Below are 27,611 nucleotides of genomic sequence, written 5' to 3' on the forward strand. Positions count from 1 at the left end.
CTGTCCCCTTCATGCCAGCTCTAATGGGTGATAAATGTTTCATGTCATCATTTACATCTGTTTTGCTTAGATACCTTCCCCCTGAATTCAGGTTACTATAATTCATACACCCATAGAATCACAGAATTATAGAACTGGGAGGAATCACTTCTATCATAAAGAAAAACCCCAGGATCATGGAGTTAGTCAGTTTAGAGCCAGGACTAGAAGCCAGATCACTTGAGGTCTAGTCTAGTGTTCTTTCTACTACATTTTTTTCTTTTCCAAATTTCATATTTACACAATTAAAATAAAATCCACAGCAAGTGCCGGAGGGATAAGGAGGCACTTTTATCTAAAAGCACATTCTCCCATCACATCTAGTCGTGTCTGGGATCTCAAGACCTGACATATTAGGTGTAGAGTTGTTTTCTGGTCCTCAGGGCGTTAGGAATTCCCAGCCATTAGGTGGAGAGCACCCCACTGTTCTTCACTGAGCAGATACGTCCATGAACACGCTCTATAGTGGTGCCCTCCTCCACACCAGCCCTGCCTTTTTTCTCTTTTGTTAACCTTCATCCATCCACCTAGTTTATTTCTTATTTTGTTTCAACTTTTCATTAAAATTAGAAACATCCAGAAAAGTAGAAAAAAATAGTACAATGAACAACATAACACCCATCACCTATGTTCAATGAACATTTTGCTGTATTTGCTTAAATCATATATATTTTATAAGTATAAAATATTTTAAAATATAATATTTGTTTTATATATTTTTTGCTGAATTATTTCAAAGCAAATTTTAGGCATCATAACATGTTGCTTAAATGCTTCAGCATATATCTCAAAAAAAGGACATTTTCCTAGAAAACCACAATTGCGCACTACAACTCCCTAACACCATCTATTACCCAGTCCATATTTATTTTCCCCAGTTGTCTCCAAAATGTCTTTTATAGCTATTTTTTTCAAACCAGGATTCAATCAAGAATCACACCATTATGTTTATTTATCTTAAGTCTCTTTTAATTCAGAATAGTCCTCCACCTGTCCCCACACCCACCTTTTTAAGGGCATTGACTTTTTTGAAGAGATTGGGCTGGTTCTTTGGTTTCCCACATTCTAGATTTGTCTGATTTTTTTCTTCCTAGTGTCATTTTACTTATTCCTCTCACCTGGTTTCCAGTAAGCTGGAAATCAGATTGAAATCCAGTAAGCTAGAAATCAAATTTGAAAGCTTGATTAGCTGCCAGTTGGATGTTTTTGGCAGGGATTTTTCCTGGGTGGTGCTGTGTGCTTCAAGTGGCAGCACATTTTGTCCCACACTGTTAAAGCTGCTAAGTTCGATCACTGAGTTAGGGTAGTGACAGATACCTCCATTGTAAAGCAGTATTTTCTCCCTTGCAACTGGTATGTAATGTATGGATCAATTCTTCGGCACCGTGAGAATGCCCAGTTCCTTACCAGTCAGTCTTTCGCCTAATGGCTTTAGCATCCATTGATGATCAGGTTTCTTTCTTCTACCTAAAATGGAATTTGCATTTTGATCTGTCCATTTCAGCTTGAGAGAACTGTGTTTATTCACAGTTCATTTATAAGCTTGAATGATCCATTACCTTCTATGACCTTAAATCCACTATGTGAAAACTCAAGTCTATATGGGACTGGTTGTCAGACCCAGGGCTGAGGCAGGAGGAAGAAGCCGGGAGAGATGGAGCCGTGCTGGAGGACAGCCTGGAGGGGTGGATGCCAGCCCTGCAGTGCGCACAGGCTCCATCACCAAGTGTCAGTCCTTTCTCTCGCCAGGCAGATAAAGAGCAGCTTTCTTGGACCTTCTTTCAGCTTGCTGGAGAAAGGAAGGGAAATTTATTTTTCGTCAGTAATCTAAGTCTGAATGTGGGAGCTGCATTGCCTCTAGAAGCTGGAAGATAGATAAGTGTGAAGTTTGCAATGGATCTTCCTTAACTAAATGTGTTTCCGTTGGAATTTAGGCGTGTGTTTAGACTGGGTTTTTGAAACAGGTTGCAGTTTGGTTTCAAAACTCTTGGCCTGATTCATGTTTGGAGGGTGGGGGAGTGTTTCTCGAGCACTTCTGAGAGTGTGTGAGAAGCTTCTAAACTCAGAAGGCTCCTTTTTTGGCACTGCAGCATCCTTTCTATTTCGGCATCTTAAGAATCTGGGGGAACCATATAAAGATCAGAAACAAGTCTAGCCCTGAAGGCTCCCTCTGACATGGTAATTCCAGTTCGTTGAATCCCGGCCCATTCGGATGAGACCATATAAAGAGGCCATTTCCTGAAATTCCCGCTCTCTGCCTCTCACAGGCTCCTTTTTGTAGAAAGCTGGTATTTCAGGACTGCAACTGCCAGTCACGTGCTTCCAACCCTTTACTCGCAGTCATTCCTGCCCCCTGTTTATTTTTGGAGAGAACACATTTTTGCTTCTCTTCAGGAGCTATGCAGGGTCCTGCCCCCTCCGTCCATCAGGCGGCAGACCCGGCAGGCCATGCTCATTTCCCACACTCGGAGACGTGACTCTGGCTTGCGAGAGAACACGAGGGATGCACTGCCTAAGGGCTACCGTCACCCATTCCTATTTCTGTCCCTCTTGGTGTTGCATATTTTAAGACTCTTTCTTTTTTTAAAAACAAATTTGGGGAATGTTACCTGGCAGTAAGTCAGCCAAAATTGGAAGTCATTTTTCCAGCTGATGTCTTGGGGCCGTGCCTCTGGATTTCAGAAGCAGAGTAATTTAAAGAATAAACCAGGACTTTCGAATTCTAGGATCAGGCCTTCTCCTCTCTAGCTTTTAAGGTCATTTGAGCTCTTATCTCTCTCTCCCATCCAATTTGTTTTCCCTCCTCCCTAACACAGGGATAGCAAATAGAGTTCTTCCAAAGTGCTAATGCAAACAGATTGGTGGTATCTTCCCAAGTTGTTTGGTCAAAGAGGATTCTGGAGTTGGTGAGCTCCAGGAAAAAATGCCATAATTGTCTTAGCCTGCCTAAAGATTAAGTTTCTAGTTTCAAAGATGGAGCAAGAGTAAATTTTTTTTCCTTTAAATGAGTGGGCCATTGTAGAGAGAACTTTGACCCATAAGATTTGAGGAAAAAAAATAATCATACATTTGTGTCTCCTCTGGCTGTACCTCGACCTGAGAGGTAGGAAAGAGAAGGACTCTTGGCCCAGATGGAAAGATCTGACTAAAGGGTTTTAACTTCTCACGAGTCCAGACAGAGACTGGAACTCTGACAGGCTGGCAAGAGGCAGTGAGGCCGCCGCAGGTTCCCCAGCATCTGACCTGTCGCTGCTGAGGAGGGAAAGCCCAGCAGTTCTGGCAGCTGGTCCTAAAAGGAGCCACAGCAGTGGCTTGGCCCAGCTGTGGGTCCTGTGTTTTGATTGCCCTGGGAAGAGAGCACTGGACTTTCTCTGAAATGGAGCTAACTAGGTGTAGTCATAGCTCTTAGGGAGAGCAGCCAGGAATCCGTGCAAAAGGACCCCACCAGACCAAGATGACAAGAAAACTGCAATATTTGGTGGAACTTCCCTATAGCTGAGGAATTCCTCTTCAGCTTCCCCTTTGGACCATGCAAACAGACTATCCATGGAGTGACCCTCTGTAGCTCCATCACTGATGCCTATCCCCTTCCTCCACTGTGGCCTCCTGGGTTTCAGATTAAGCCTGATGTCCAGTCACATGGATCTCATACAGACCTGATACACCCTGACTCCTTTCTGCCTCTTCTAGGCCTCATTGAAGTGGGTAACATTTGGAGACAGAGATGACATCTACTTTTTCTATCTCAGGCAGGACACATAGGACAGTGCCCACCTCCCCACATAGAGAACAAAGTCAAGTTCTGGGGAAGAGCCTTTGTAACTTGGGAATGGTGATTAATGAAGTCTGTCTCCTCCAGATAGGCTATTTGTGTGTGGCCATAACAAGACTCATAGTAGCGAGTATTTACAAAAACATTTCTAATCCTTGGACTCCGAGGACTAAATCGTGAAGGTAAGGATTCCCCATCAGGAGACAGACATCTTCCTCTAAATGCCCAAGCCCTACTTTGCAGATAGCTAAGTCTGCCTGTCTCTCCTCGTCTCCCATCTGCCTGAGTGCTCTCTCCTGGGGTTTGCCAGGACTCCTAGTGGGAGGCAGGGAGGACTATAGCGGGGCCCAGTTTGCTCATAGAACTTCTTTGCGACTCCTCCTCTCCCAGGTGAGCTCACTGTTTGGGGGAAGTGAAAAGTAGCTTATACCATTTTTATGATATTGTGTCAACTCCTGAAGGCTTCAGTTGTGAATGGAAAAAATCTTAGATTTTAGAACTAGGTGTTCAACTGTAGCACATATGGAGGAGAGTGACTTTTCTGTGGTGATCTTTTTGCTTTAAAGCTGCTGGAATCATTTTGTAATAGGAAGAAAATGAGAGGAAATGTGGCTTTGTGTTACCTGTGGGCAAGGAAGGATTTTCACCCTATGGCCATGGCCTTCTGGGGTTTGTGGTTAAAGAAGATAAAGCAGATCATTTTGGTTTTTGGAATCTTAGGGAACTCCATTAACCATATGATGTCCATTAGTAGTCAAAGTGACAACTGAGGCCAGGCTCAAAGAAGTCATTTTTTTCCAAATGGCTGTACATTTTATCATACATAGTGTAACCTTCCATACATTAACATTAGTAATAATGATGATGATAACAGTAAAAGTATAGCGCTTATTATGTGCTGGACTAATGTAATCCCTCAGTAGTTTCAGGAATTACTCAAAGGATGGCATTTTGAAAAAGTTTATGACACTTATGCTCCTTTTTCATGTTGCCTCATTTTTCACAATTCCTTCCCGGTTCACTCTCTGCTCCTCCTGTCTCCCTTGTATCCCACACCCCATAGTAGAAAACAGAGGTGGTATCAGGAGATACAGGTTACTTCCCTTGTGTGGACTCTTGGTGTCTCATAGCATTAGAAAAGCACTCAACTTGGGCACTCCTGGCATTGTGGCACCATGGTTTTTACTTGGATTCTGTCCTTCCCAACATCTGGAGCAAAGAGAAGAAAGCAGGAGATCCCAGCTCTGAGAGTCTAGTTCAGGGGCCACACACCCAGATGCCAACAAGGCCAGGCAGGCAGCCCCAGTGAATGAAGTGGGACTGAGGGAGACACAAGTATGAAAAGATCACACTTCTACCAAGAAACATGCTCTCCCATTTTCCTCAACACACCTGGCATAGCTTTCATTTTCCCACTTCAGGCAGACATAGGAACAGAGAGAGAATTCTGTGTCAAAAGAGAAACTTCAGCACATGTGCAGTAACAATAAACATCAGCTGGCACTTTGGCCAGAAGGACACAAAAAGGGAGGGTGGGGACTGTGGCTCTCTGCAGTGCATGTGTCCTGTCTATAGGGGGCAGCTCCTACTCAGCCCCAGCATGCCTAGATATTCCAGTTTTTCAAGAGAAGCTGAAATCTAACTTTTTGCACGGAATCTTACAATTTTTCTTTTTTGAGACAGGACTGTGCTCTGTTGTCTGTGCAGTGGCGTCATCATAGCCCACTGCAACCTCAAACTCCTGGGCTCAAGTGATCTTCCTGTCTCAGCCTCCCAGGTAGCTGGAATTATAGGCGTGTGCCACCACACCTGGCTAATTTTTCTATTTTTTGTAGAGATGGGATCTCACAGTGTTGCCCAGGCTGGTCTCGAACTCCTGGCCTCAAGGAATCCTCCCACCTTGGCCTCCCAAAGTGCAGGGATTCCAGGCATGAGCTACCGCGCCTGGCTGAATCTTCCAATTTTTAAATGGTAGCTTAAATTTAAAAGCAAAATGAAAAAACACTATATGGCCAAACAAAACATGTAGCTACCAGTTTATCACCTTATTATAATATCATATTATGGTCCTACCCTGAGTAAAGAAATATGGGGTATTACTTGCAAAAGCACAGGAAAGATAGCTGCAGGCCAAATTGGGGGTCCTCAAGGGGACCCAGTACGATTCGGTCGTCGTTAACATTTTACCTCTCCCCAACACAGTGCCTTACGCATGGTCAGAACTCAACAAGACAAAGTTCTTGGTTTCTGCTTATGCACAACTTTGGCTTGTGTAGATTTGGGTTATTCTGATTCTAGTCAGTTCCAATGCTCAATGCTGTCTGAACAACTTAGCCTCTGTGCTTGCTGATTGGTTCTGATCAGGTCAGACCAGTACGCTCCTGCTTCATTCAGCTGTACCTGATGGAAGAGGGGTCATGGTGTATAGAGATTCCCTTTCCAGCCTAGGAATACATGAGTGTGGGGTGGCAGGCACACCAACAAATGATTCATACTGGGAAGCAGTGGTGGGGAATCTCTTAGCACACCTTCTTTGAATTTACCCCCTGCAGAGACAAACAATAGCCAGTCTACCCTGGGTGAGATGATATCTCATTGTGGTTTTGATTTACATTTCTCTGATGATTAGTGATGTTGGGCATTTTTTTCATACACCTGTTGGCCATTAGTATGTTGTCTTTTGAAAAATGTCTACTCAGATCCTTTGCCCACTTTATTTTATTTACTTTTATTTTTTTTATTTTTTTATTTTTTTTGAGACATAGTCTCGCTCTGTTGCCTGGGCTAGAGTGCTGTGGCGTGAGCCCCACTCACAGCAACCTCAAACTCCTGGGCTCAAGCGATCCTTCTGCCTAAGCCTCCCATGTAGCTGGGACTACAGGCACATGCCACCATGCCCAGCTAATTTTTTCTATATATATTTAGCTGTCCAAATCATTTCTTTGTATTTTTTAGTAGAGACGGGGTCTCACTCTTGCTCAAGCAGGTCTTGAACTCCTGACCTGGAGCAATCCTCCTGCCTCAGCCTCCCAGAGTGCTAGGATTACAGGCGTGGGCCACCGCGTCCGGCCGCTTTGCCCACTTTTTAATGGGATTATTTGGGGTGTTTTACTGTTGAATTGTTTAGTTTTTTTGTTTTTTTGTTTTTTTTTGGAGACAGAGTCTCCCACTGTCGCCTGCTTAGAGTACAGTTGTGTCACCATAGCTCACTTCAACCTCTATGTCCTGGGCTCAAGTGATCCTCCTGCTTCAGCCTCCTGAGTACCTGGGACTACAGGTGTGTGCCACTACGCCTGACTAATTTTTCAGTTTTTTTGTGTGTGGAGACCAGGTCTTGCTCTTGCTCAGGCTGGTCTCGAACTCTTGAGCTCAAGTGATCCTCCTGCCTTGGTCTCCCAGAGTGCTAGGATTATAGGTGTGAACCACACTGCACCTGGCCTGTTTAAGTTCTTTTTATATTCTGGATATTAGTCCCTTTTTGAATTTGTTTGAATTTGTTTGCAATACTTTCTGTCATTCTATAGGTTGTCTCTTTACTCTGTTGAGTGTTTCTTTTGCTGTGCAGAAGGTTTCTTCCAGTAGTTTTTTAGTTTCAGGTCTATGTTTAAGTCTTTAATCCATTTTGATTTGATTTTTGCATACTGTGAGAGATAGGGGTCTAGTTTCATTCTTCTTCACATAGATATACAGTTTTCCCAGCACCATTTATTGAAGAGACTATTCTTTCCCCAGTGTATGTTCTTGGCACCTTGGCACCTCTGTGCCAAAATCAGTTGGCTGTAAATATGTAGATTTATTTCTGGGTCTTGTATTCTGTTCCGTTGGTTTATGTGTCTGTTTTTATACCAGTACCATGCTGTTTTGGTTACTATAGCTTTGTAATATATTTTGAAGTCAGGTAATGTGATGCCTCCAACTTTGTTCTTTTTGCTCGGTGTTGCTTTGGCTATTTGGTGTCTTTTGTGGTTTCATAAAAATGTTAGGATTGCTTTTTCTGTTTCTGTGAGGAATGTCATTGGTATTTTGATAGGGATTCCATTGAATCTGTATATTGCTTTGGTAGGATAGTTATTTTAACAATCTTAGTTCATCTGCTCCATAAGCATGAGATGTCTTTCCTTTTATTTGTGTCCTCCTCAGTTTCTTTCGTTAGTATTTTGTAGTTTTTGTTATAGGGGTCTTTCATCTCCTTTTTAAAATTTATTTCTAGGTATTTTATTTTTTGGTAGCTATTGTAAATGGGATTGCTTTCCTGATTTCATTATCAGCTAGTTCATTATTGGTGTATAGAAATGCTACTAGTTTTTATATGTTGATTTTGTATCCTGCAACTTTATTGAATTTATTTATTAGTTCTAAGGTTTTTTTGCTGGAATCACACACACACATAAGATCATGTCGTCTGCAAAGAGGGATAATCTGAATTCCTCTTTTCCGATTTGGTTACCTTTTATTTCTTTCTCTTACCTGATTTCTCTGGCTAGGACTCCCTGTACTATGTTGAATAAAAGTGGTGAGAGTGGGCATCTTTGTCTTATTCCAGTTCTTAGAGGAAAGGCTTTCAGTTTTTCCACATTAAATATGTTAGCTGTAGGTTTGTCATACATGGCCTTTATTATGTTGAGGTATGTTCCTTCTGTACTTAGTTTTTTGAGAGTTTTAATCATGAAGGGATGTTGAATTTTATCAAATGCTTTTTCTGCATCTATTGAGATGATCATATCATTTTTGTCTTTTATTCTGTCTATTGATGTGATATATTACATTTATTCATTTGCTTATGTTGAATCATCCTTGCATCCCTGGGATAAATCTCACTTGATCATGGTGTATTATCTTTTTGATGTGTTGTTGGATTCAGTTAGCTAGTATTTTGTTGGGGATTTTTGCATCTGTGTTCATCAGGGATATTGGTCTATAGTTTTCTTTTTTGTTGTTTTTGTGTCCTTCTCTGGTTTTGGTGTCAGGGTAATGCTGGCCTCATAGAATGGTTAGGAAGAATTCCCTCCTATTCAATTTTTTGGAATAGTTTGAGAAGAATTAGTGTTATTCTCATAAGATTGATAGAATTCAGCAGTAAAGCCATGCAGTCCTGGGCTTATTAATTGTTATTGGTCTCTTTAGCTTTTCTATTTCTTCCTGGTTCAATCTTGGTAGGTTGTATGTGTCCAGGAATTTATCCATTTCCTCTAGGTTTTCCAATTTATTGGTGTATAGTAGTTCATAATGGTCTCTAATGATCCTTTATATTTCTGTGGTATCAGTTATGATGTTTCCTTTTTCGGTTCTGATTTTATGTGAGTCTTCGTTTTTTCTTGGTTAGTCTAGCTGGCAGTTTACTGATTTTATCTTTTCAAAAACCCCCATCTTTTTGTTGCATTGATCATTTGTATTGTTTTTTTGGGTCTCTATTTCATTTAGTTCTGCTCTGATCTTTATAATTATTTCTTTCCTTCTAGTAATTTTGGGTTTGGTTTGTTCTTTTCTAGTTTCTTGAGGTGTACATTCGGTTGTTTATTTGAAATCTGTCTATACTTTTGATATAGGGGGTTTATTGCTATAGTTCCCTCTTAGCTTTTACTCATTAATGTTCTAATGTGCTCACCAACTCTCCCTGTTGCCAGACCCAGGGTCCAGGAGGAAGGGTCCTTCTCATCCTGCTCACACTGTGTCCCCAAAACCCAGGGGGCAGAAGCAGCTTAACATTTGTTGAATGAATAAATGGCAGCAGTTAAGGGATCTACCCAAGGCCAAGTACTTGGTCACTAGGAATGTCAGGGGGGATTGTCACTGAAAGTTAGTGCTGTTTGCCCCCTTTCTTGAAAGAGAAAAAAGAAAAACTATACTCTTCTTAGACCTTCTCTACAGCACCAGTCCAGTGAGAAAGAAAATTGAAAGCCCAGCGTGCAGTAGAACCATGCCTGGGCTCACAGCTTCGTCCAACTGTGGCCTGGCCGTGGCTTGCAGGCCATGGGCTTGCCCTGGAGGTCATCAGGCCACACCACCCAAGGCCATGGGGGCTGCATGTATGATATCTATCTCTTTGTTGAATTTCTCATTCAGATTATGACTTGTTTTCTTGATTTTTTTGGCACTATTTTTCTGTTCTCTCATATCTCACTAAGTTTCTTTAATATAATTGTTTTGAATTCCTTTTCAGGCACTTGTTGATTTCATTTTGTTGGGATCTATTACTAGAGAATTACTGTGTTCCTGTAGAGGTGTCATGTTTCCTTGGTTTTTCATGTTTCTTGTGTCTTTATGTTGCTATGTGTGCCTCTGGCATAACAGTTGCTTCTTTCAATTTTATGGATTAGTTTTCATAGGGAAAGCCTTTTTCCTATAGCTATATCTATAGTAATGGTTGGGTAGGGTGCTTTGGTGCAGTAGTGAGTGGGTGCAGTAATATATTCTTTACATGATTTCTGTGGCTGTAATTAGCATCATTGGTATCTGTGAGTTCCTTAATGGCTTAGGCTGTGATTATTAGTGGAGGCTGTGGCAAAGCTTTTCTGCAGATGGGGACACTATGTGGGCTGGTCCTTGGGCACAATTGGTGGTAGCAGTAGGCTGAGTAAGCTGATCCTTGGGCTCCCCAGGTGCCATATATGGGTGCTGGTGGTGGCAGATATGGGTGGGCCACACCTTGGGCCTCCAGGTGGCTTGCTTAGGTGTTGGTGGTGGCAATGGGGGCTGGATGGACCAGTCCCCAGGCTTCCAGGTGGCACACATGAGTAGGTGCCAGCAGTGGTGGTGGCTGCTGGCTGGGCAGGCCAGTCCTCAGGCCCCTGGGAGGCACACATGGTCATCAGCCACAGGCAGTAGGGGAGCCAATCTCTAGGGCCCTGGACAGGGTACATGAGAAGCAGGCAGGTAAGACCTGTCCTCAGGCTCCAAAAGATGTGTGCTGGTGGTGACAGGTAGGGTAGATCAATCCTAGGTCCCAGGATGATGTACACGGGTGCCAGCAGTGGTAGCAGTGGGTGGGGTAGGCCTGTCCTCAGGCCTCTGGATGTTGTGCTTGGGAGTTGGCAGTGGCAGGCAGGTCAGGTCAATTTCCAGGCCCCTGGACAGTGCACTGGAGCACCGGTGGCATGGGCAGTCGGTGGGGTGGTCCTGTCCTTAGGCCCTTGGATGGTGTTCATGGGCACAGTGGTGGTAGGTGGGGTGGGTGAAACCCCAAGGCCCTCAGCTCACTTGGGCCCTGGCAACAGTGGTGGTGGGTAGGGCACATCTCTTGAGTATATTCTTAACTCACCCAATAATTTAGTTTGTGTCTTCTAAGCAAGCCTCAGTGTTACATCTTTATTTTATTACTTTTCTATTTATAAAAGTAATATTAGTTGACTGTTAAAAAAATTGGAAAATATACCACAGCAGAATGTAGGAAAATCAAAAGTGCCCATAACTGGAGTCCCCTGCTAGTCATGTACATGTAGTTAATTAACACTAGATATTATGTATTAATAATCATTTCAAAAAATCAGAAGCATATTTCTACTGTTTTTGCAACAATTTTTGAAAATTAATATATATTGAACTTTCTCATATTAATTTTTTTTGTAATATAGTTTTTCATTTTTGCATAGTATTTTAATTTGCATTCCACCATTTACTTAATTATTTTTTGCCAGCCATTTTGGTGGTTTCCAACTATTCACTATTCAAAAATAACATTATATTCCTCTCTGATTATTTCTTTGGGATAAATTCCTGAGATTAGAATTTCTGAGTCAAAAAGTATGATCATTTTTAAGGCTTTCAATAGAGAGCAGCAAATTGCCTTCCAGAAACATTGTGCCAATTTATACATCTACCACAAGAGTATGAAAGAACCCAGATTTTCATGCTAAATTAGAAGGTTACTGTATTTCCAAAAGGTAGGCTGAATATTGCTGTAGGCTGCCTTGACCTCAGCCACTATTGTTAAAATGCAAATGTTGAGTGACTTGCGTTCTTTTGGCTTCTCTTTCCTTGTAGGCTCCCCCTCCTAAACCACCCCGCCGCAGACAGGGAGGCTGGGCAGATGAGTCCATGAAGGCTTCAAAGTGAGTACCGGCTGGCAGTGGTGGGGTTGGGTGTGGGCAAGGTGCAATGGGGACTTTGCTCCTGTGTTGTTTTATTTTTTATAATAGCTTTATTGAGATATAATTTCAGGGAGGTGCAAGATCTATCTTTAGATTCATTGTTTTGCACGTGGAAGTCCAGTTGTTCCCAAACCATTTGTTCAAAAGACTAACTTTGCTTCATTGTATTATCTTTCCTACTTTGTCAAAGATTAGTTGACTATATTTATGTGGGGCAATTTCATTGCCATTGTTCTTTGTTCCTATTTTTTGTCTTTCACTCTTTTTCTGTCTTTCATGATTTTGATTGAATGTTTTGTATGATTCCTTTTTTTCTTTTTACTTATTATATCAATTATACGTTTTTTAAAAAACAAAAAATAGTGATCGTCCTAGAGTTTGCACTGTATATTCACAATTAACTCAAGTCTACTTTCAAATAATAGTATACCACTTCACAGGCTGTGTAACCACCTCATAGTAGTAAAACAGTCCTAATTACCCTCCTCCTGTGTATCACATACTATACAATTCACCCATTTAAAGTGTACAATTTAATCATTTTTTTTTACATTCACAGAGTTGTGAAACCATTACCACAGTCAATTTTGGGACATTTTTATCACCCCAGAAGAAACCGTGTACCTGTTAACATTCATTTCCCATGTCCCCGCAACCTCCCCAAGCCTAGGCAACAACCAGTCAACTTTCTGTCTCTATGATTTGCCTATTCTAGACATTTCACATAAATGGAATCATACATTATTGTCACGGTTCATTCCATGGCTGGACTTTGAAGTGTTTCCCCAGTTCTTGGGCTCCTGGCTTGAAGGAATCACAAGCCTTAGCCCTCACCATGGAGACAAATGACAGACACTCAGCAAGTATGTGTGAAGAATTTATTGCGTGTAAAGTTTAAGGATGCAAAGCAAAAGTACATTTCCTAAGGGGAAATGGGTGTGTCTCCACAAGTGGAGAAGACACTGCCTGCTTCTTTGTTTTTCCTTTTATATGTTTTATGTTTAGGTAAAGGTTAGTTGCAACTATTCATGACTATACGTCACTGCTTTGGGGGCTGAATTCTTTCCAGGGATGGACATGACTTAAAGGTTATGTTTCAGTCATTCTTTCAAGCATGTGTATGGTGGGGAAAGTGCCATAACCTGTTAATGGTGTTTTTTTCCATTCTCATACTGGTCGTCATTGTTCCATGGCCTAATTACCCCATTCTTTAAGACTGAAATAACCGTTCTCTTTTTTATTTTTCTGCAACCATTTCCTCCTTATTGTTTTTCTATAACTGCTTTCTCCTTTCTGTTTTTCTGATTTCCATTACCTCTCACTTGTTTTTTTGTCCCTAACGTTATGTGGCTTTATGGGTGGCTTCTCACACTTGGCGTAACGTTTTCAAAGTTTACCTATATCATAGCATTCTGCCTTCTTCTTAAAGTAATTTTCTAAACATAATGGAGTTGTTTGTTGGTAACAGCTGATGTAAGTCCCCCCCAGACATAGATTATTCATGCATGAAGGGGAACACTACAGATGTACCATCACCTTGCCTAGTAGGTATCTTGTGTTTACTGTAAGAGGACATGAATAGTGGCACTATGACCACCCAGTATTTTATCAGCCTACCTAGTTCCTGGGAAGCATAATCTAATGTCACAGTGCATGTGGCAGTACTTTATAAACAGCGCAGGGCATGCAGTGTGGGGCTGCAGATACAGATTGAATTCTCACCCAGCTGGGTGATGCTGGGCAAAGTGTTTACCATGGCTGAGCCCCAGGCTGGACACATCGATGCTCTCTATAGGATGGTGCACGGACTGAAGGAAAGTATGTGTATAACAGGAATATTGCTGTTGTTTTTAGGCCCCCCTGGCCTTTCCACAACTTAGACCAGAGGCCAATCCCTTCTGGTTTCATACTGAGAGGTGGCAGAGTGGAGGGTGGAAGTCAGAGATCAGGGTGCCATCATGGTTGGGCTCTTGGTGAGGGCCATTTTCCTTGTTATGTCCTTACATGGTCTTCTCTTGGTACATGCATGCAGGGAGCAAAATCATGTTTCTCTTTCTCTCCACCATCATGGGGAAGACCTCATCTCATGACTTTATCTAGGAGCTCATCAGCTCCTAAGGGTCCCACCTCCAAACACTATCACATTGGGGATTAAGGTTTCAGCATCAGAATTTTGGGGGGACACAAACAGTCCATGGCAGTCCCTTATATGTATATTACACCAACTCTATTGGCTAGATTCCATTCAATACGGTAGGTATCCCTGTACGAAGAAGGTAGGAGGAAAGTAAGGCTTTCAGAGGTCTACGGCTATGCTCTCACCAGTGGGAAGTAGAAGGGCTGTTTATGGATCTGTTTGAGGAGCTCATCGCCAAGGAATGTGACTTTCTGGGGTACCTTGGCTTTATTTGTATAATGCTGCCCAAGATAGAGAGCAGAGCATGTGTCAGCCATCTCGCTGGCTAGAGATGTTGGGGGTCAGAGCTCAAATGCTCATCCCTGAGCCACACAAAGGACTGAATTCAGGAATTGCCTTAGACTTGGATCACTACCTGTCCCTTCCCTTGGCACCAGTGTAATGTCTATGCCAAAGATTCCATCATGGAGCCAGGTTGTCCTTGGCTCTGAAGTTGCCTGAGGTAGCACACCTATGATTGGTCACTGCCTTGGCCGTGGGATCAGAGCCGAAGAGAGGGAGCCAGCTTGGGAAAGAGAGGAAGGAAAGATAGTCTGATTAAGTTTTGTCTCAAAGTGTCTGTTTTTGGGTTTGTCCCTGCATTGATCTGCAAGGGAATGAGGCAAGTAATGGCCCCTCAGGGACTTTCAGGACTTTGCTCTCAATGTCAGCCGTCATTTTCAATCACCCTCTCCCTCCCAGCCATTAATTTTGGCCCAGGATCATGGGGACTTGTCCATCTATCACTCCTAATTGACACTAAATGATCTGTCAGTTTATTGATGAACGGCAGGAGTGGAATTGTCACAATATATTTTACTTTCTAACAACTCCTCCTGACAATTTTACCTTGTCCATCTCACTCTCCTCACATAAATCTCCATTGGCCGCTCATTCCTTCTCATGGGCTGTTCTGGTGCCAGCCACTTCCACACCATCTGCACGCATCAAGGACATCAAGATGGCGGTAGAACTGCTGTGTGCTGGGCCCGAGGTTGCCCCCCTTCCCTCCTCCTCCTTTCTTCCTCTCTCACCCTCTCTCTTTTTTTAAATGGCATAGATGTTCCAGGAATACTAAAGGGGTCTGTCCTCTGCCTCTGTGTCATTGCCGTACCAGAGTCTTTTTACCTTCTTGTTAGCAGTGAGTAGTTAATTCTTATTAGGCTCCAAAAGTGTGAAAGGCAAAAACTCAGAGCCGGAGGGCTCCTAGATCTGTAAGCACAGTTGCAAACACATGTTTTGTCCTCTTAAACCAGCTCTGTTACAGACTGCCCATCCCCACAGAAGTCACTTTCTTAGAAAGGTGTCACAGAAGGTAGGTTAGCTGGAGCTTCCCAGCTGGTGTGCCATGTGCTGCACTGGGAGTGCAGCAGGTGTGCCAAGATGCAGGCACTCCCTGTCCTTGGGCCCGCTGGGCTGTGCCTAGTGCTGCCGAGGCCCCTAGGCTGGTCACCTGTGGCCATGCGAAGTCTCGTCCAGCCACCGCAGTTCACCATTCAAATGTTATTTTTAATTGCTCTATGTCTTAGAAAAAATGAGGAAGTACTGGGTTAGACATATTTAAGGGTACATAGTTATTTAGTTTTTTTTTTTGGAGTTTATTTTATTTTATTTTATTTTTATTATTTCAGCATATTATGGGGGTACAAAAGTTTAGGTTACGTATATTGCCCTTGCCCTCCCACCGAGTCAGAGCTTCAAATGTGTCCATCCCCTAGATTATTTAGTCTTAAGACTAATAGTGTACATATGGATGTGAATATGCTTTATCCTGTATGAGGCCAAGGATGAATAGAGGAGCTTCTTGGTTTTTAAAGAATGTCACTGATTCCCACTCTCCTTCCTTTCTTGATGGAGATCATTTTTATTAACTGATAAGGACTGTTTTTGTTTATTACTCATCATGCCATTATCAGGCCTATCAAAATTAATAATAATTCCTTAATGTCATCTGATATCCAGGTCATATTGAGTTACTTCCATTGTCTCAAAAATGTCTTTTTACAGTTGGATTGTACAAAGGACAAATCAAGGTCCACACACTGTATTTAGTAGTTATATGTCTACAGTCTCTCTTTCATTCTCCCGCCCCTTTTCCCCATGCTGTTGACATTTTTTGGGGTAAGAAACTTGTCCTGTGGAGTGTCCCACATTCTGAATTTGGCTCATTGCTTCCTAGTCTTGGTGCTTAACTTGTTTCTCCTGTCCCTCAAGTTCCCTGTTAAACTGATAGATCTAGCTCTAACTGGTAGTTCAATTTAAGCTCACTGTTTTGGCAGGAATACTTTGCAGGTGTTGCTGTGTATATCCTGCCCTATCACATCTGAAGGTACAGGTGTGTGGTTATTCCGCTTTAAGTGAGTCTGTGATTGATCAGTGGGGTCAAGGGTGAGCCTCCATTTTACAGTCCCCATGGAACTCCCTCCTCCATTGATGTTAGTTACCAGGAGCCATGATTTCATTGAAGGTTGTCAAATGGTGATTTTACAATTTTCACTTATTAAGGGAAACTATTCTATAAAGAATTTTCATCAGCTATTTGGTTACCTGAAATACATTTTATACTTGTTTCCTATCTTTCCCACCCCACCCCCGAGTCTTTGAAAAATTTCAAACCTACAGAAAAGTTGCAATAGTACAAGAAACATCCACATACCTGCAGATACCCTTTACCTTGCATGACCAGTTGTTAATGTTTGCCTAAATATGGCTCTTTCCTTATTCTCTATTCTTTTTTTTTTTTTTTTTTTAGTTTTTACTGAACTGTTTGGGAGCTGCAGCTGCCTTTACATTACTATTAGTAGTAATTGGTAAATAGTTACTATGCTAGAGATTTTTGTCTATATTTGTTTGCATTGTTTGTATGCTCAGGACATATTTGATCAGTGAGTAAATTTTGGTCATTTCTTACAGAGCTCCAATAATTAAGAAGGTATCTCCGAGTCCCAGTGAATTAAAAGAACTTAGTTCTTGACCTTCAGATTTTCATCAATAAATACAATTTTGTTTATTTGGTTTTTAGGAAAAACAAAACAAAATTAGAAGTATTGAAAATTGATTTTCCACTTGCTACCCTCAGTCACAAAGAATCCAGAATTGGTGTGTCATGGCCAGGGGTCCTGGACACCATGGGTAAACAGTTTGGTTCTCAATGCAGTAAGTCATGTATCAGACTTGAGTGTCCAGGATTGGGTGAAATCAGATGGGACAGTCACATGTGTGAGGGTTGAGAAGGGAAGGTCATAGGTGGCTAATTGTACACCCACTTCCAGTGGCTGTGCCCAGGGTTCAGGGGCCATGTCCCTATTTCTGTGGCTTTTGGAGGTGCTCATGTGAACTCCCTGCTCCGACCTTTGTCTCCACGTCATCATCACACATTTGGCCTCCATATATGCTTTTCCTCCAGGTGGTGTCCAAGATGTGGTAAGTTCAGAAAAGATGGTTTAAGACCAAGCAACATATCTTTTTAATGTACACCTTAGATTTGTTTGCTCTGTATAGACTCCCCAAAGAGTAATTTTTTGCTTTGATCTCAACTTATGTTCAGAGCCTGGACAGAAAGATGGTTAGATAAGTTTTTATTTTAATGAACTTAGAGAAATCATAGTTATTTTTTGAAAATCAAAATGTAATTGCATTGTTTGTTGCTGGGAATCATGTGTGTGTTCAGTGGAATCTAAAGATGAAATAAATAATGCCCAGACTGTGTACATTGAAATAACTAGTGAAAAATAAGTATCCTGGTTACAGTAGGGAAAAGTGTGAGATGTGTCAAACTCATTCTATCCTTGGGCCTTTCTAATCTTCAAACACTTGTATTATTTTGGTAGATTTCATTTGCTTTGGTAGCTGGTAGGTAGGGAGGAATGGGAATAATGGATAGATAATGGCAGAACAGTGTGTCTGTGAAGCACTTAGCTGAGCTGTGCTTTCCTGCTCTGTCTCTGAAGTGTGCACAGCCGTCCGAGGGACTCGCTGAAAGTCACTCTTCATGGGCATAGGTAATTCGTTCATTCTGTGGCTATGTCAACAGAGCACTGTTCCTTGTCCAGCACAGGCACCCAGGTCTAGCTTTGTTACACCCCTTTTTGTCAAGGCATACCGCCTTTTTGTGGAGTAAAGTCTGACCTTAAAGCTCCAAGGTAACTAAGTTGAGAAAGAGGGATCATTTCCAGAGGACTATGAGAGAGGGACAGAGGGTAGGATGTGCAAGTACTACACGTTTTTTGTATTTTAGTCATTGTTGACTTCGTGTCATCTTTTGAGACATTAGAGCTATGATGAATTTTAATTTTATTTATTTTGTAAATAAATAAGAAATATATACATTACAGAATTCAAAAGATACAAAAGGGTAGGGTATGAAATGTAAGTCTCTCTGTCCCTTCCCTCCTTCCTCAGGCACCCAGTTCCCCTCCTAGAGGCAATCACTGTTAACCAGTTTTTAACTGTTTCTTTTCGAAGTTTCTCTATGCATTTACAAAAAAAATACAGGTTAATGTATTCTCGCACCACCACCATCACCACACACAAATGGTAACGTATCTGCTCCGCACTTTTCTTTTATCTTGTAGCAATATTTCTTGCTGATCTTTATGAAATCTCAGTACAGAATAGAACTGGCTCATTTTTAAGGGCTACATAGTACTCCAAAGTAATCACGAGCAAACAACAGGTGTGATATTTTCCCAGACCGAAAAAGCAGACTTCCGGTGTTTATTCATGTAGTAGCCATAACATGACTCTTGGAAAGTATTGTGAAGGCTTTAGGTCTCGCACACATAGATCCCACAGGCTAGGGAAGAGGTATGACGCATGCATCATCTTCTCATTGAGGATTTGAGTGAACATTTTCATGCACTTCTACCTGGGTTGATACAGTGATGTTCAGTGCAGAACAAGCAGAGATGTTCTAGGTTATATTCACTGCAGTTTCGGGCCCTGGACGGCTTGTCTAGTGTCACAAAACCAATTTACTGAGGCAAATGAATAAGTGTGAAAAAATTGGAATCTTGCATTTCTGTCCGGTGATTCCCATTCAAAGGTGATAGTCTGTCCCTACAAGCCCCATGTGCAGCATCATTTGGATGCTTCATTTCCCACTCTGAAAAGTGGAACAGTCTTCCTGACCTGCGGCCCTAGTCAGTTCTCTCCCTGGAGCTGCCGTGAGCACCTGATGCCCCCAGGAGGCAGCAGAACAGGCAGTGACTTGGGATGAGCTTGTGGCCTGTGCATGTGCACCAGGGAAAGGACAGCTGAGGCCCCAGGGCCACACCGCATACAAGGGATGTGCTTCTAGGGGCCTCAGTCCATAGAATTGTTTCCCAACTGCCTGTGGGCTGGGCTGTGGAGAGGGTGCCCAAAGACTGCCCAGTGCAGGCGCAGAGCCTCACCTGCCCCAGAGCCTGCTCCCAGCTTCCTCGCCACCTTCAGCTTTTCTTAAGTGAAGCTACACTTGACTTTTGTTGTAATTAAAACCAGGGGTGGTTCTAGAATGGGTTCTGGTATGTCCAGTGAAGGCTTTGACTTTTGGCCTTTTGCGCTTTCTAGTTCTGCAGAAGTGGCATGCTCTGGGGATTAGAGCTGGCCATTTCTTGGAGCCAGGGGTAGGAATAAAGTTGGAGGGTCTCTAAGAGTGAGGAAAGAAACAAACAGCCCACAGAAGTATTCCTTAAATGACAATAGCCAAAAGCATAGCCACCTATGGAATATTTCTTTGTTTCTTTAGACTGTCTCAAAGCGCAGGGGTCTCAAGACTAGAAAGTTAGAGCCAGGCTTGTCCAATCTCCTGTCAAATTCTAGTGTTTCAGTAAGTGCTGGTTGGGATCTGCTTGAGCAGTGGATATTCATTGGCTCAGTGGAAGCAGCCCCATTGATTCTGTTTTTCAGTACAGTCCTTTTTATTTGTACAAGCAAACTGAGAACACTTTGGTTATGTAAAAATTCCAGTAAGACAGATGCAACTAAATTTGCCTGAAACTATCATCTCCTCCAATTTTAGCCATCTCTTTAGAAGTAATTACTGGGACAATTTGTTGGTATCTTTTATACATTTCAATAGGAATCCTCACAAAAATCAGCAGTTTTGTTGTTTGGTTTTTGTTGGTTTTTTTGTTTGTTTGTTTTTTGCATAAACAAGATCATATTGTGTTCTGTACCTTACTTTTTTTTGTTTTCGTTTTTCACTTAACAGTAAGTACATATTGGAGATCTTTTAGTACACAGAGACTTATCTCATTTTTCTAACTGCTCCATGATAATCCTGTGGTATGTATGGATGCACCATTCCCCTGTTGGTGGACATTCCCCTGTTGATAATGTTGCCATTATCAACCCCTGAGGTTTTTTTAAACAGCGCTAGTCTTTAGGAAACTTGCAACTTCATCCTCAGAAACAGATTCTGGCTTCTGGGGTCAAACTCCAGAACCTACTTGTGGACAGCCCACATGTCTTGCCCAGCCCTCTTATATGGATGAGAACATACACACACGTAATACAAGTACACACACACAGAGACACATATCATTTATTGTGACTTTTTTTTGCTGGGCACTGTGCTAAACACAATTGTCTTATTTTATTTCTCCACAAAACAACCCCATGAAGTAGCTGTTATTCCTACTTGCAGATGAGAAAAATGACTTTCAGAAAAGTTAAGTATTAACTTGGTCAAGTCACACAGCTATCAAGTAGCCAGCCAGAATTTGAACCCAGGTTAGTCTGACGTGTAGGGGTCATGCTCTTATTCTCAGTGCTTCGCTGCTGTCCATTTTTATGCCCGTTGGCACCTGGTTTAGCGTCTTTGCCCATGGTAGAGCCTCAGCAGGTGTTACCTGAGGGTTACGTTGACGTGGATCCGATATGTTCAGCCTGTGAGAGAATAAAAGCAAGGAGTGAATGCGTGACCTAAGCCCTTCCTAACCTCCTGCGGCCTACCTGTCTGCAGAGCTGTGTGCAGCCAGCTGCCTGACCCACCAGAAGAAGGTGAGTGCAAAGGATGCAGCCTGCACTTAGGGGCACCAGGCAAGGCAATGCCAGCCCTGCCATTAAAAGGCTTAATTAGGCTAGTCATTAAGTTCAATTAGGCAATGGCAGTGATTGTCCCTTCTAACCCTGCAGTGCCCTCCAAGAGCTGGATCCATTCCCAGGCAGCCAGCTCAGGAGCCAGTTACTAGTTATAGGTGCACTAGCAGCCCTCGCCGCTGGTTTTGGGGCCTGTGACTCCATGGCTGGGCTGAGGGCAGAGCAAGGTGCTCCACGTGCACATTAAATATGGTCAGGGTTCTGCCCTTGAGGCCAGTTCCTGAGCTCGTTTCTCAGCCACCGTCTTTTCTCATGTGCATATTGGGAGTCAGGACATCTGCCTGTGCGGTGGCCACAGTGCAGAGCCCCGGGCTGGGGTGGGAGGGGGAGAGGTGCTGCTTAGCCTTGTGCAACTAGCTCCGCACCCCTGGGCTCTGTCTCTTCACCGCTAAAACTGAGTGGTCTCAAAGGCCTTCCCCAACTCAAGAAATCTGTGTGAACATCAAGAAATACATGTTCTAGATGACTGCTCAAAACAGGTCATTTTAGCCTCCGAGTTATTACCTTGGAACGAAACAGCTGAAAAACATTGAGGCGGAGACAGGCCTTCCAGGCATAGGGGCTGGTGTGTGGAGGCATGTGTGAACCACCGCAGTGTGTTTAGGATGAGCACAGCATGGGGACTGAAGCCCAGGATTTGCGTAGGGGAGTAGAACAAGATAGGTGGGCAAGGCCTTGAACTCCAGGCATGATTTCATTTTTTAGGGAGTAGGAGCCACTGAAATGTTGACAGGTGTGTGACCAGTGGTGCAACGGACACGTTATCAATCTTCTTTGGAATGCCTTTTTGACCTGGCATGATCTTGGGATATTTGCGGATGTAAAAAGAAATATGTTTCTGCCAAAGTAGAATCCTCTTTGTATATTGTGGAATTGTTTTCTCCTACTGTGCTCTACAATTTTACTCAATTCTGATGCTCTCTACCTGGAGTTAGCATCAAATCCCACGGGCTAAGAGCTAAGTCCCACAAGAATGCCCCTCGCTTCCAGCCCTAGGTGGTTTTACCTGTGCTTCTGAACCACTGACTGTAAATCGAAGGTTCCCACAACCCCATCTCCAGGTTGGATTAATTTGCTAGAGCAGCTCGCAGAGCTCGGGGAAACCCTTTACTTACCATTACCAATTTATTACAACGCATATTTTATAGGATGCAAATGAGTAGCCAGATGAAGAGATATTTAGGGTAAGATTCGGAAGGGACCCAGTGGTAGGAGCTACTGTCCCCATGGAGCTGGGGTGTACCACGCTCCTGTCATGTGGATGCATTCCCGTTCACCAACCTGGATGCTCTCAGAACGTACTTTTTTGGGGTGTTTATGGAAGCTTCATTACAAAGCACGATTAATCAAATGATTGGTCATTGTTGATCAATTCACCCTTCAGCCCCTCTCCTTTCCCCAGAGGTCAGGGAGTAGGACTGAAAGTTCCAACCCACCGTCATTTAGTTGGTTCCCCTGGTAACCAGCCCCCATCTGGAAACTCTGCAGGAGCCCTCAGCCATCAGTCATTTCATTAGCATACAAAAAGATACTTGTCCAAGGGTTTTAGGAGCTGTGTGCCAGGAAACCACATACAGGCTGTCCCCAGGTTACACACAGAAATGTTTCTGAGAATGTCTTTAGGTTGGATTTGTATGTAACTTGGATCCCCGATGAACGGCACATATGTGGTAATAAAAATAATAACAGTATCTCTAATGGCTCATATGTGGTAAAAATAATACAATGTAATATTGTAAAAATTATAATACCCCTGTACTATAATAATAAGTTACAGAAACTTTTGTACTCTTTTATTTAATTTGAACAAAAACAGAACATAAAAACAGACTCATACAAAAAGTTTAGATAGGAGATAGTAGAAATTTCAAAAAAGAATATTAGAGGTTAACACCTAATGTATCAGTGTCCTGCTTACTGGAAGGGGCATTTTTGAGGCAAGAAGGTGGGCTAACATTAATCGGAAGACCACGATGGAGATGATGGTGCTGGAGAGGACGGAGTGGGTGCTAGAGAATCAGGATTCGATTCTGTTGCTGGAGGAGAGGAGCTTACCACTGAAATCAGTTTCTTGAAAAAGGTATCTAGGGTGTCTGCACAGCCTTTTTCTTTTTTTCGTCATAAATGGCCTTGTAGCAGCTGATGTTCTCACTAACTGCATGGTAAACCTTTGTAAACTGCTCAATGTTAGGATCTTGCTCCTCAAGCTTAGCAAATCCTGCTTCAGTGAGACAAAAGGTTTCAGCTAATTCTTTTGTCATAAACTTTCTCGGCACTGGATCTTCTGATTCTTCGTGCTCTTGTGTTTCCAGCAGCTACTTCTCTATCTATGAGACTAGCCGCCAGCGTAAAGATGCTGCGCCAACCAACCACTTAGGCCATGCGGGTTGGTTTACATGTGCAGAAGAAACTAGTTCCCACATTATTGATTTAATTGTTTATTTATACATTATCCTTATGGGGAGCCTGTTCGTAAGTACAGAACACAGAAGTGGGGTTATAGGTAACCGGGGACTGCCTGTATTTATAGTTGACCCTTGAACAGCACAAGTTTGGATTGCCAGGGTCCACTTATAAGAGGGTTTTCTTCTGCTTCTCCCACCCCTGAGACAGCAAGACCTAACCCCTCCGCTTCCTCCTCCTCCTGATCTGCTTCCACTTAATGAATAGGAAATATATTTTCTCTTCCTTATGATTCTTAATAACATTTTCTTTTCTCTAGCTTAGTTTATTATAAGAATACAAATACATATGACATACAAAATATGTGTTAATAACTTTATGTTATTGGTAAGGCTTCCAGGCAACAGTAGGCTATTAGTAGTTAAGTTTTTATGGAGTCAGAAGTTATACTTGGGTCTTCGACTCCATGGTGGGTGGGGGTGGGGGTCAGCACCCCTAAGTCCTTGTTGTTTAAAGGTCAACTGTATTTGGATGAAAGCTAAATGTATATTTCTCATTATAAATCACAATAACACATACTTCTTAAGGGCTCTCTCATCTTCATTCTTTATGGTGGATGCTCTCTTTTTAGGCTGGGCAAAGTTGTAAAGAGGGTCTGCTCATCTTTTTGCCCCTGAGTTTGACACCTTTTTGTCTAGTACATATTGGCAATGTCTCTCATTCATATCCTGAGAATTGCACCTCTTTTTTATCTATTTCAAATCGTTGCTTTCTCTTCTGAGACCATATAGTAAGGTTAACTAATTATGATTATGTGTGCTTGGTTTTTCCGTAGGATATGTTCCTTCTTGACTAGAATGAGTTATCATTTGCCACTAGATGTGCTGTTTAGTTGGCGTTGCACCCATCTGCAAGCAACAGAAAACTCCATTAATAGAGGCTTAAACAGAAAGGAGTTTATCTCAGAAAATGAGAGGTCCAGGGTTCGGCAGCCCAGGGCTGTCATGGCAGCCCCACAGAGCCAGGAGGATGGAGCTCTTTCTTTCTGCCCTGCCATCCTTAGCGTGTGGGCCTTTGTCGCCATGCTCATGCCTCATGGTTGTGTGATGGCTGCTATACCTCCAGGGCTCACCTCTGTTTTCCAGGCAGGAAAAGGGAGAATGACATGAAGGTGAAGGTGAAGGACTCTTTGTTGGCAAGAATTTGTTTTTTATATGTGAGGGAGAGCAATGTGCTCCTCAGGGGATGCTACATCTTTCTCTTTGGTCAGAAATGTGGGGTATGTCTGCCCCTCAGTGTGAGAGAGGCTGGGCAATAGATTATTTTTAGGTGGGCTCATTGTCCCCTAAACAAAATTGGCATTTGAATTAAGAGGAAGGGGATGTAGGAGGATGAAGGAAGATTAAAAAACAAACAAAAAGAAAAAGAAGAAGGAGAGGTGACTTGGGGTAGGTGCCAGTCTGTTTTCTGTAGTCTGACCCCATCAAGCTAAGATCCAGAAGCCACTCACTGGACGATACTATCCTACTTTAAAGATTATGCCATGTGGGCCGGGCGCGGTGGCTCACGCCTGTAATTCTAGCACTGTGGGAGGTCGAGGTGGGCGGATCGTTTGAGCTCAGGAGTTCGAGACCAGCCTGAGCAAGAGCGAGACCCCATCTCTACTAAAAATAGAAAGAAATTATATGGACAGCTAAAAATATATATAGAAAAAATTAGCCGGGCATGGTGGTGCATGCCTGTAGTCCCAGCTACTTGGGAGGCTGAGGCAGGAGGATCCCTTGAGCTCAGGAGTTTGAGGTTGCTGTGAGCTAGGCTGACGCCACGGCACTCACTCTAGCCTGGGCAACAGAGTGAGACTCTGTCTCAAAAAAAAAAAAAAAAAAAAGATTATGCCATGTGATGTGAAAGGTTAGGTGTGCTAAGTAATATAGAAACAATTTCACCTAATTCTAGAAGCTTCCCAGAAGTGGAGAATCCTTCAGAAAGCATTTGAAAGTCAGAAAAAAGTTGCTTTTTAGAGAGGGATGAACAGAAGTGGCTGAAATGAAGGAAGGGAAGCAAGAGGCAGAGTAAGTAAAACAAGAGATGGAACAAACCAGAGGGGTACGTGCTGAGAAACCTGGAGGTAAGTTAACTCTGTTGCGGAAAGTAGCGGCCAGCTGGCGGTGAGGCCTTGTGAGCTGGTCACAGTGTTTCTCCTGTTGTGGGTAGGGGTGTGGAGATGGGGTCGGCAGGGCAGGTGGGAGGCAGGCTGCTGGGCATGCCCTGAGGGTGGCCCGGGCAAGTGCAGCAGGGGGTGGCAGGCTTGTGTGGAAGCTGGGGGGATGATGGGTCCCTAGAAGCAAAAAGTATGAAGCAACTCAGCTGGGCACACCTAGCCAGCACCCATCTCAGGGCTGAGTTCATTTGCAGGACCAAGAAGGACAAAGACAACATCTCAAGCAAGGATAAACCACATAGGGAATAGAGACTGGGGTGAAAATAGTAATATTAATAATAGTGGCAGCAAGTGACTATTCATTGAGTACTTCCTCTGTGCCAAGTACTATGCTACATGCTTTGCCTGAATTAACTTCTTTTATTCTTAGAACAACCTCGTGAAGTAGAATGTATTATCACCAATTTTGCAGAGTTTAAAGTGAGTTACCCAAGAGCAACAGCTAGTGAATGGGCAAACTCCAGTTTGAACCCAGGCCCTCTGTCTTAGTCCGTTCCTGCTGCTATAACTAAGTACCCCAGACTGGGTCATTTATGATAATAGAAGTTTATTTCTCAGAGTTCTGGAGGCTGTGGAGTCCAAGATCGAAGTGTCAACAGGTTTGGTGTCTGGTGAGGGCTGTACTCTGCTTCCAAGATGTCACGTTATTGCTGTGTTCTCATGTGGCAAAAGGCAGAAGGGCAAAAGGGCTTAGGCAAGTCCCTGCCAGCCCCTTGATAAGACACTAATCCCATCCATGAGGGCAGAGCTCTTATGGCCCAATCGCCTCCTGCAGTCCTCACCTCTGAATACGGTTGCATTGGGGATTTAGTTTCAACATGAATTTTGGAGGGGATACAAACATTCAAACCATAGCACCCCTGATTCCAGAGCCCATGCTCAGACCCCCTGGTTTCAAGCAAGTTTAAAATGGGACCCAAGACCAGAGCTCAGCACGCACACCTTGGCTGGCCTGATGCCTAGTGATTGAGCCTATGGTTCTCTGAGTCCTCTCCAACCTGGAGAACAGGAGAGTTGGTTTCTGAGTTGCCCCTGTTTGGAAGTTTGCAGGGTTCAGCAGGTCTAGGCAGATGCCCTCTTTCCAACTGTTTGCAGGGAAAGGAAAGAAAAGACTCGTATTAAGCAGCAATTGGGAATGTCAGGAGCAGTTTAACTGGTGAAGAGAGGGATATAAAGGAAAGGTAGCATTTCTCCGTACAATTGGAAAAATTATAGCAGATGGTAACAACAGCTAATAAAGGAGAGGAAAGGGCCAAGGAGGAAACCGCCTTAAATTCTTAAGTAGGAAGAGAGTTTGGGTTAACTTTATTGTCCCTAAAAATTATTGAAAAAGAGAAGAGGCAAGCAGACCACCCTCTCTCCCTCCCTTTCTCTTCCCATGTTGATTTTTGTGAGCTCCAAACCAGCACATCACACTGTCTTGATTGAAATTTTAGGGCTGGATAAACCAGTTGCAGGGAAGGGGCCGCTTGGAGATTGTCAGAATAGAGAAAGGTATTCATGGGGAGCAGATGGGAGTGGGAGCCTGGATTAGGGGAGGCAGGGTAGGTCCCCGTTCACAGAGCTGGGGAGAGACCTGAGAAGTCATGGAGTCTGGCCCCTTCGGTTTGGAGCTGAGAACCAGGGAGGTTAAGTGCCTCTGAGTTACAGAATCATAGAGTTAGAAAGGCCCTTAAATGTCACCTTGCCCCACTGCCCAAGGTCGTACAGCTAATTAGTATAATAGAATGTGCCTCTCATTCTACAGCCATGCCCATTCTCAAACCTTGAGAGCTGCAAGCATTTATCTCAAGTTCATGAAAAGGCCATGCACTATAGTATTTGTGCAAG

General features: G+C 43.0%; 1 protein-coding gene across 2 annotated transcripts in view; it reads left to right on the forward strand.

Annotated features, from left to right (window-relative positions):
* Nucleotides 1-27,611, forward strand: part of IFT43 (intraflagellar transport 43) — an 83,683-nt gene that overhangs the window by 22,334 nt on the left and 33,738 nt on the right. For both annotated transcript variants that reach the window (XR_011232911.1, XM_069465142.1), the window contains exon 3: nt 11,792-11,859. Coding sequence is in view for 1 of the 2 variants with exons in the window: in XM_069465142.1 (XP_069321243.1) it covers nt 11,792-11,859 (68 nt within the window). In the remaining variant the exon portion in view is untranslated. The remainder of the gene's footprint in view (nt 1-11,791; nt 11,860-27,611) is intronic.

Source organism: Eulemur rufifrons, chromosome 2 (assembly GCF_041146395.1).
Source record: "Eulemur rufifrons isolate Redbay chromosome 2, OSU_ERuf_1, whole genome shotgun sequence".
Taxonomy (NCBI): Eukaryota; Metazoa; Chordata; class Mammalia; order Primates; family Lemuridae; genus Eulemur; species Eulemur rufifrons.